Source organism: Melospiza georgiana, chromosome 30 (genome assembly GCF_028018845.1).
Source record: "Melospiza georgiana isolate bMelGeo1 chromosome 30, bMelGeo1.pri, whole genome shotgun sequence".
In the NCBI taxonomy this organism is placed as follows: Eukaryota; Metazoa; Chordata; class Aves; order Passeriformes; family Passerellidae; genus Melospiza; species Melospiza georgiana.
Genome location: NC_080459.1, coordinates 1,048,728 through 1,058,248, shown reverse-complemented (window position 1 = coordinate 1,058,248; position 9,521 = coordinate 1,048,728). Strand labels below are relative to the sequence as shown.

The window sequence follows — 9,521 nt, the reverse complement described above, 5'->3', positions numbered from 1 at the left end:
GCGGGCACAGCCCAGACAAGATGGGCACAGCCCAGAGGAATTATCCCGAGCAGGCTCAGGGCACTCGGGTACTGAGCTGTCCTGCTGGGCTCCCTCCATGGGAGACACGTCCCGAAACCTGGGAGCGGCTGCACGGGGTGCCCATGGTGGGGAAAGGGCAGAGGGGGAGAGCAAGGCTCCAGTGTGTCCTGAGAGGGCCTGGATACGTGCCTGTAGGCTGTGGGAGCTGTTCCATGGGCAGGTGGGCAAGCAGGAGGGAGGGACGGAGGTTGGGAGTGACAGCTGTGGCACTGCAGATTTCCCCAAGCATTTAGTGAGGCTTTCCTGTGTGGGAGGGAGAGAGCCCCAGGGCCCTGGGCTGCTCCAGCTGCCCCTCCAGGCATGTTGCACAGGACCTGCAAAGAGCGTGGAGAGTGACCAGGAGCCACAGGCTCCCACAGCCTTACCCCACCCCCTTGCAGTGCCCAATTCCCCAAGGCAGAAGGGGATCCCAGCACACCATGGAAATGGTTCTGTAGCATCTGTGCTCCCTTCTCGACTGGGATCATGACTTGGATTAGTTGGAAATGCTGGTGAATGGTGCTTTGAAGACCTTGCCAGATGTTGGAGGCATGTTTTGAATGTACCTTTCCTGACAGAATAATCCGTGTCGGTGTGGCATGAGCTTACTCATGAGCCAGTTCCCTTAAGTTCCTCTGAAGGTTGATCAGTTCTGGAAACCTTACCCTGCTCCCTTCTGGAACCCTGAGGGATCCCACAGGATCGCTCTCAGTGGGAGGAAGGGGCATTTGGCTGTCCATCCTCCTCCCATGTGCAATGGCACTGTGTCCTTCTGTGTGCTCTGTGCAGCCACAGAGAAGAGCAGAGAGGGAAGGGGCTGGGCCCAGGGCTGTGCCTGGGGGCTGGGCCTTTCTCAGCTCCTTTGCCACCCCCAGGGAGCCTGAGCTGCTCCTGCTGCCACTGCCAAGCCCTGGCCCTGCCTGGGGCTAGGTTTGGAGCTGCTGGCAGCTCCAGGGAGTCCTTTCTGCCCCGACTGCCCCGCATGGGGCTCCTTCCTTCCCACCAGTGTGGGGCCACTGCAGGCACGAGGTCCCTCTGGCCCTGCTCCTGAGCAGAAGGCAGAGACAAGGGAGTGCCTTAGAGGGCACCAATCACCCAGGTGCCCTCACTGCCACTTGGGCCTGAAGGAGAATCTTCAGCAGTGCCATTGGAGCTGTTCTGTCCTGCCTTTCGTTGCAGCTGAGCCTGTTGCTAAAGGTGATCTGGCTTCCCAACCCACATTCAGGATTGAGTCTCTGGGAGATGGTGAGGGTACGTCAAGGCCTTTCCCCTGGGAGAGCTGCCAGCTCAGATCCCAAAGCTAGGCATGGGGGGCATCGCTGCAGGTGCCAGGACAGAGCCATGCACGTGTTTGCCCACGCCCTGCACGATCCACTCACAACTTCTGCTCAGCACTGGCAGCTGTTTGGAGGAGGGTGGGCACTGGCCCAGCTGAAAAAGACCAGATGATTTTTTGATTACACCCGATTTTGCATAAGCATGATGTCCTGAACATGCCATTAAAGAAATGGAGAATTTTTCCATCTGTTAAGGTGTACTTTTTGTTTCTCTAGTGATGGGCGAAAAGGCAGGACAGAAGGAGGTGTTTCCCCAACGAAGCAGAGGCCGATTGGCAGCCCCTGCTGCAGGAAGGAAGGCCAAGCCAAACAAAGGCATGGGCACGGGCACAGGCTCAGCAGGGCTCAGCCCTTGGCAGGGCTGTGTGACAGCAGCTCTTCATCCAGGGCCTGCCCTTGCATGGCCCAGCAGCAGCCAAAGCTGGAGGCATCTCTGGAGGCCTTGAGGCCTCCGGAGCTCGTTCACAGCCCCGGGGAAAGTGGACTCGTGCACCAACGTCTCTCCCGCTGCAGCTGCTCCGGAGCTGGCCCTGAGTGCCCAGAGGCCCAAGGCACAGGAGCAGCCCCGAGCGGGAGCCCTGCCGCAAGCCCAGGGCCAGAGCCAGCCTTGGCTCCCGGCTGGGCAGGGGCTGCACTGGGTCCTGACTGGGCCTGACTCTGCGCCCTGGGGCTGGGGGAGCTGTCATAGGGCAGGGAGGGCCGGGGCTGGCAGTGGCTGCTCAGGGATGGGTTTGGCCCGTGTCCCTCCAAGCAGCGACTGCCCAAGAAGCTGCACAGCCCCCGGGCTCTCCTCCCAGCCTGCTGGGCTTTGTTGGGTGGCACAGCCTGTGCCAAGTGGCGGAAAGATGCCTGCAGGCCCCAGCTCTGGGGGAAATGGAGAACATCCTGCCCGCAGACACCGTGCTGCCAGCTCAGCAGTGCAGCACAGCACGGGCTGGTGCTCCCCATTGCTCCCACAGGTGCAGCTGGAACCACAGCACATGTTCCTTATGCCCAGAAGGGCCTTGGAAGAGGTTTCTGTCAAGGAACAGGCTGCTGGCTGGGGTTCCTGGCAGGCCTGCTTGTTTTGGAGCTGATCTTCATCTTAGGCTCTGATCGAATTTGGACATACTGGAAGACAGTGAGTGTTTAGTTCACCTTTCCCTCAAACAGCTTCTTTTGAAAGTCTACTGTACATAGGAAACATTCCCAGTGAGGCTGCAGTGTAGGTGTGGCCAGTCCTTGATGTTCCAAAGAACTCTGCTGAGGGTTCTGCTGCTGCCCAGAGCTTTCATTGGCCTCCTAATTGCTGGGCCTTGTCCGGGGGGGCCCACTGGGGCTGCAGCCAGTGCTGGCTCCCACTGAGGCTGCCTGGCCAAGAGCAGCCCCAGGGGCACAGGGCGGAGGCAAAGCTCGGTGGGGATGAGAAAGAGCAGGGATGAGATTGCCCTTGAACGGTAGGGGAAGGGAGAATGTCGCTTATCCGAGAGAGCCCCAAAGAGCGGCTGGAAGGGGTGCCGGCTGATCAAGGACCCCCGAGAAGAGGGAGGGCGTATCAGCTGATGGAGTGTCCCGAGGAGCGGCTGGGGAGAGTGTGGGTGTCCGTGGGTGGGGAGGAGTGGCCGGAGCGCTTGCACAGTCCAGTCGTGGGGAGGCCGGCAGGGCCTGTTGGAGAAGGCTCAGCCTGGCTGGTGGGCACGGCTAACGCCGCCCGCCCGCAGGACCATGGTGCAGTTCCTGTTCGAGGCAGACCTGCACGGGCTGCTGAAGCTGGACACGCTGATCCCGAACGTGCCGCCTGCGCGATGGCAGCGCAAGGCCAAGGAGAGCGGCCCCAGGCCCAGCCCCATCGGCGTGTCGCCCATGAAGCCGGCCAGTCGCTCCCACAGTTCCAGCGAGACGCTGTCCAAGACACCCAGTGAGCACCGGCCACCAGCGGCAGAGGTTGAGTGCGGGAGCCTTGCCCAGGCTGCTTGTCCGTAGCCACGGGGCTCTGGGCTCCCTGCCACGCTGCCCTACCAGCTGCTGCTCAGGCAGGAGGAGGTGGGCTGTGCTCCTGACAGCCACCCACCTCCTTGCCAGCATGAGGGGTAGAGCTCTGAGCACTGGGGCTGGCGAGCTGCTGTTCGCCCAGCTGAGCCTTGCTGGCACAGCTGTATGCTAGGACGAGTGTGGGCGGGAATTGTTACACTAGACCCAAGGAGTTGCTCCACACAGTCCCTAACCAACTTGGTGGCAGGGAGGAAAATATAAGTTAGTTGTGACTGGGTGGCATGAGACCTCAGAGTCCTACTTGTCTGGTGGGTGTGATGTGGAAGTGTGTTGGGTTTGCTCCCATGAATGCTCTAATACAGGCTGTTAAATAGCTGTAAGACAATATTTTCATATGTGAATGCAGGTAAATCTGGATCCAAAATTCAAAGCACCCCCACAAAGGCCGGGGGGAATCGCTACATTCCCAACCGCAGCACTCTGCAGATGGAGATGGCAAATTTCCTCCTAACTAAAGAGAATGACCCTGCTGAGGATTCCCCTACCAAGAAGGTGAGCATGATGCTAAGTTACAATTATTCCAACAACCGCTACTCCTTCCTGCCCCTTTACAGAGCAGTAAACTATAGGTTCTATCAAGTGGGCACACAGGACTGACAAGTCCCAGCCATCACTACTTGCAGCTCTGGGCTTCAGGAGCTTAGGATGAGATTGAAGCTGTAGAGACTGCCATGCACTCTAAGCCTATGCTGCTTCTGGTAGCAAAATTTAGCTTTTGATTAATGAGGCTTTAAAATGTAGCAGGCAACAAAAACACAAAGCTGTAAGCCTATGCGAAGTGAAACTGCTGGTGGTAGCTATTCTAGGACAATGTCTCCACAGGGAACACTTCTGGAATGTTTTACACTGTGTTCTGAAATCTGTTTATGAAGCATTTGGTCGCTTTGTGGCTGTGGCTTTTCCCACTGGCAATAACACTGAATTTGCCATTGTGTGAAAAGTGAGCAGGACTATGTATGAAAGTCTGAGGAAAAACTCCTTTGACCTGCCCTGTGTGACTGACCCTTGCAGCACAGTCAAACATCTTCAGATTCTAAGAGAAGGGGGCTTAGGTGTCTGTTTAAATTGCAGTGTGGGAATTGTTTTAAATGCATTGTACTGAGGGTGATTTGTCTCTGTAGGAGCAACAGAAAGCCTGGGCAGTGAATCTGAATGGTTTTGATGTAGAAGAGGCAAAGATCCTCCACCTCAGAGGAAAACCCCAGAATGCTCCAGAAGGTATGATATAGGCTCTGTGTGAGCTGAATCAGCAGGAGAGATCAGGTCAGGGGAACAGCAACACAAAGGCTCTGTGTGTGGTCACAAGAGAAATCAACTGGTTTCTGAGAGCTGTACTCTCAGGAGTACAGGCTGGAGTCTCCTTTCTTAAGGTTCCTGAGGTTGAGGGAGGGCATAACAGTTACAGTGAATTTATTTAGGAGAGTTGCTATGACTGCCAGTTGGTCACCTGTTACAGGGCTTGCAAGGGTCTTCAGGGAGAAGAGAGAGACGAGAATCTTGACCTCATGTTCAGAAGGCTTGATTTATTATTTTATGATATATATTACATTGTTACTATACTAAAAGAAATAGAAGGAAAGTTCTCAGAAGCTAGCTAAGCTAAGAATAGAAAAAGAATGAATAAACAAAGGGCTGTGTCTCAGCAGAGGGTGAGACCCAGCTCTGCCGTTAGTGGTCAGTAAGTCCAAACATTCACCCAAGACCAATCTCGCATCCACCTGCTGCATTCCCCAGCAGCAGATAACCATTGTTTACATTTTGTTGCTGAGGCCACAGCTTCTCAGAAGGGGGGAAAATCCTAAAGAAAGGATTTTTATGAAAAGATGTCGGTGACAGTCACCTGTACTGCAGGTTCCAAACCTTCATGAAGTCTGTAAGAGCATCAAACTCTCTGCTGTGCATTTTCTAGCTTAAACTGCAACTAAATAGAATGGGATTCAAAAACCCAAGTGTTTGTTAAATTTGTTTCCATGAATGAGGAAATTGTAGCTCACCCCTGTTCAGCAGTTCATACTGCCAGTGATTTTAGTGCACTGCAGGCTTGTGAGTGTTTCTCTTAGGGCTTTATTTTCACTCCAAGGGATTCCTAGTTGGGTGAGCAGCACTCAGCTGGGAGGAAACTAACTCAGGTTAACAAACCTGTTCCCCTGCACACAGGCTATCAGAATAACATGAAAGTGCTCTACAGTCAGAAAATGGCACCTGGATTCAGCAGGAAGAATAGCAGATATATTCCCTCAAAGCCAGAACAGGTCTTGGATGCACCAGCGATCCGCAACAACTACTGTAAGTAGGCTACAGGGTTGAGTGCTGGGCATCCAGAACATTCTGCACTGGATTGCTGTTCCTAGGACAGTGTAACTGGGCTGTCTGTATTATTTTGTGTACCCAGGCTAGCATAGACCACTTCTGGAGTGTCCCTGTGTGGCCTTACAGGGACAGTGGTCTAGGGCACTGTGTAGATGCCTTGGAGCAGGGTACCTGGCCCCAGCAGCTGGGCATAGTGACACTCAGAAGGCTGCCCCTCACCTGTACGTGTGTGTGCGCACATGTGCACCCACACCTGCTGCATCAACACGGGTGAAGGGCATGCTCTCTAGCCAAGCATGGTGTGACCTGCATTGCTCTTTCAAAGTGCAAATCTGAATCTCATAGACTGGAGCTCCCAGAACTTCCTGGCAGTGGCTCTGGACGACGCTGTTTATCTGTGGAATTACGGTACTAGGGAGATTATCCCCCTGCTGCAGACGGAGCATCCAGATGTTTACATTTCCTCTGTGTCATGGATTAAAGATGGAGACTACCTCGCTGTTGGCACAAGTAGTGCTGAGGTTCAGGTGAATGCAGGAGTAAAACTAGAGGCATTTTCAAGGGATTGACAGAACTGTGGGGCCTGGGGACAAAACCTTGGTTGGCAGAGGAAGGATGCCATGCACCTGATTTGTCTTCCCTGGTGTGGGGTGGAACTGCCCAGTGTGCAAGGCAGGGTTTGGTTTGGGGGTTTTCTGATAAGCAGCGTTACCTTCTATGCTATAGTCATGAGATACACATTTTCTCTGTTCCCTTACTGAGAAAGCTGAATGCCAGAGCCTGTGCAGTGAGGTTCCTAGGGCATAGAAACAGGATTGGGTTTCTTCTGAAGAACTTTTTGCTCTGCCTTTCAAGCTATTGTTGCATTTATGTTGTTGCATATCATATTTCTAGGGTCTCATACCTTCTGGGTGGTTTTCTCACAGCAGGTCTTCACAGCAGTGTTGTTGTTGCTTCTCAGCCAGGGCTCCTCTGCAGCCCTCCCTGAATGCCTCACCCCCTTTTATCCCAGCCACCTCCACGGGCTGCAGCTGCTGCCCAATCAAGGACATTGCAACTGCAGCCCATTTACAATAACTGGAATCAGGGCAGGGTCACTTATACAGTACAGAGATCTTTTACTGCAATACATATATTTCCTCAGGCCCCTATAAGCTATGGGACATTGAGCAGCAGAAACGTCTCCGAACCATGACCAGCCATTGCGCCCGTGTGGGAACCGTCGGCGGGAACAGCTGCATCCTCTCCAGGTAAAGCAGTGGGTCAAGGGCAGTTTCCAGTTGTTGCAAACTCCTATCCCTCAATCTATGTGTGGCATGGGTTAGGGATGGCAGAGAGAAGTTTGTCCTGGCTTGGGATTCTTTCTCAGCCTTATCTGTTCGGGCTGTGAGGAGAAGGCCTCTTTCCTGTATTGCAATTTGTGCTGAAGCTGTGAAGAGCTTGTGTGGGTGTTTCACTCACACCAACAGACCTGTGTTGCTGGTAACACTGGTTGAAACCCAGTGGCAGGTATAGCAGTCTTGCAACAACAAAAATGGATTTGGGTGAAAATGTGCAGCCTGACCCTGCAAGCCTTCTCTTCTCTCTGCAGTGGTGCACAGACTGGGCACATCCATCACCACGATGTCCGAGTGGCTGAGCATCACGTGGCCACCCTTGCTGGCCACACACATGAGGTGTGCGGACTCAGATGGTCTCTGGATGGCCGCTACCTGGCCAGTGGTGGCAATGACAGTCTGGCGAACGTCTGGCCATGCACCCAAGGTGGGGGTGGCGACTCTGCTCCTGTACAGACCTTCACTCAGCACCATGGTGCTGTCAAGGTGAGCACAGAGCTGCCGCAGGCGGATATGTGTGTGCAAGGCAGGCATGCAGCACTGGCTGGGTGCAGGTTGCCTCTTGTATGTTTTAAAATGAACTCTCCTCTCTCAGGCTGTGGCGTGGTGCCCGTGGCAGATGAATGTTCTAGCCACTGGAGGTGGCACTAGAGACAGACATATCCGCATCTGGAACGTGTGTTCTGGCGCCTGCCTCAGTGCTGTTGATACCCGTTCCCAGGTGAGAGATGAACATCAGCTTGGAGACAAACACCTTCTGTGTAGGCAGCACACCTACACAGAGCTGCTGGCTCCTCAGGCCCAGAGGCACAGGGAAGGAGGGGGACCATGCTCGCCTCTGAGTGGTGAGCATCAGCCCATGCACCTCGCCTCACCTGTGTTACTACCTCTTTGCAGGTGACTTCTATCCTATGGTCCACAAACTACAAGGAGCTCATTTCAGCCCATGGCTTTGCACAGAATCAGCTGGTTATATGGAAGTATCCAATAATGACCAAGGCTGCAGAGCTGCAAGGTAGGTGGATGTTGTTATCTTGTTGTTGCATTTCTAAAGTCCCCTACTGTCGCAATCATATTTCTAAAGTCTGGTACCTTCTCGGTGATACTTCTTAGGGGCAGTTCTTCACAGCTCTGACTTCTTCTCCTGCTTGTTGCTCCTTCTTCGTCAGGGCTCCTTGTCAGCTCAGCTTGACTGGCCAATCCCAGCCCCTTTTATCCCAGTTATCTTCACTAGCTACAGATGCAGCCCAATTAAGGACATTGCAGCTGCAGCCCATCAAAAACAACCAGGACTTATCAGGGCAAGGCCTATATGCAGATATTCAATATACAATACAGATATTTTACTAAGACTCCTACTATGTTCCCCCTTTTTGTTTACTTACAGATACTAAGACTCCTACTATAGGTGGACAGGGCCTGGGTGGGGGCTGTTAGAGGTTGAGGACAGCTGCACTCCTTGGTTTTTGAGGCTGCAGCATCACTGATACAGGACAGTATCCAGGGCCATGCTGCTAGGAGTAAAGCATGCCCACGGGGCTGTGGAAGAGATACCGTTGATCCAAGTGTATGGTTGGGGTCTGAAATCATGCTGCCACAGCCACTGGGGAGACAGCTATGCAAGCTGGCAGGGCTCATGGGAGCATACAGGAGTAAATGTGCATGTGCTGATCAGCTCAGCCCTGATTGCACATTCCTTCTCCTCCTAAGGTCATACTGATAGAATCTTGAACCTGACCATGAGTCCTGATGGTACATCAGTGGCCTCAGCAGCTGCTGATGAAACAGTGCAGGTCTGGTGCTGTTTTGAGATGGATCCCATAAGGAAGAAGGAGAAAGAGAAGACAAACAGTGCCAAAAGTGGTATTCTTCACCAGAGCATCCGCTGAGAGCACGGGATTGTTGTGGGGAGGGGGATATTTGGTTTTACACACTGTACAGTATTTTAAATGTTAATGAACTGCTTAACTTGACTTTTTCTTAATGGAGTCTGATGGAAGAAAAAGCCATGCCTCTTAAACACAAGTCATTCTCCCTGAGGCTGGGGATCTAGGCAAGGAGTGGAGACCTAGGTCTTAAGGGCCAGTTTAGAGGCCCCTGAGCTTAGCACAGCCTAGCAGAAGGATGCTGTGCAAGGGCTGTACTTCTGTTTCTGTCTCAGCTAAGATAGATATGCCACCTGCCCCATCTAGATGCTGACTACAAGCACAGCAGCTCCACCACAGGCTCAACTGAAAGCACAGCATGGCTGTGGCCTCAGTTTGTGTTGTCCTGGCCTGTCTCACAAGCCCAGGGACACCTTCCTATGGCTCTGCAGGCAGATCTCAGTTTGTCTTGTTAGCTACAGGCAGCCATCACTGCCTGCCTGTGGTGCTAGAGTAGAATAGCTGTTGGAAAAAAAAAGGAGGGAGAGAAATATAGAGCAACAGCTGTAATCACCCCAAAG

General features: G+C 53.3%; 1 protein-coding gene across 1 annotated transcript; it reads left to right on the top strand.

The window, feature by feature from the left end:
- The first annotated feature begins 3,098 nt into the window (after window positions 1-3,098).
- On the top strand, window positions 3,099-8,964 carry LOC131094612 (cell division cycle protein 20 homolog). Its single transcript, XM_058042264.1, has 10 exons — window positions 3,099-3,294; window positions 3,775-3,920; window positions 4,550-4,646; window positions 5,586-5,714; window positions 6,069-6,265; window positions 6,894-6,988; window positions 7,330-7,561; window positions 7,671-7,796; window positions 7,973-8,090; window positions 8,786-8,964. The coding sequence occupies exons 1-10, from the start codon at window positions 3,102-3,104 to the stop codon at window positions 8,962-8,964; spliced, it is 1,512 nt and encodes a 503-aa protein (XP_057898247.1). The 5' UTR covers window positions 3,099-3,101.
- The last annotated feature ends 557 nt before the right edge of the window (window positions 8,965-9,521 follow it).

Excerpts from the sequence above, each read along its gene's own strand:
- LOC131094612 (XM_058042264.1), top strand. The coding sequence starts at position 3,102 with ATGGTGCAGTTCCTGTTCGAGGCAGACCTGCACGGGCTGCTGAAGCTG. Across the intron at positions 3,295-3,774 it reads GACGCTGTCCAAGACACCCA|GTAAATCTGGATCCAAAATT; the intron begins GTGAGCACCGGC and ends ATGTGAATGCAG. Across the intron at positions 6,989-7,329 it reads AACAGCTGCATCCTCTCCAG|TGGTGCACAGACTGGGCACA; the intron begins GTAAAGCAGTGG and ends TTCTCTCTGCAG.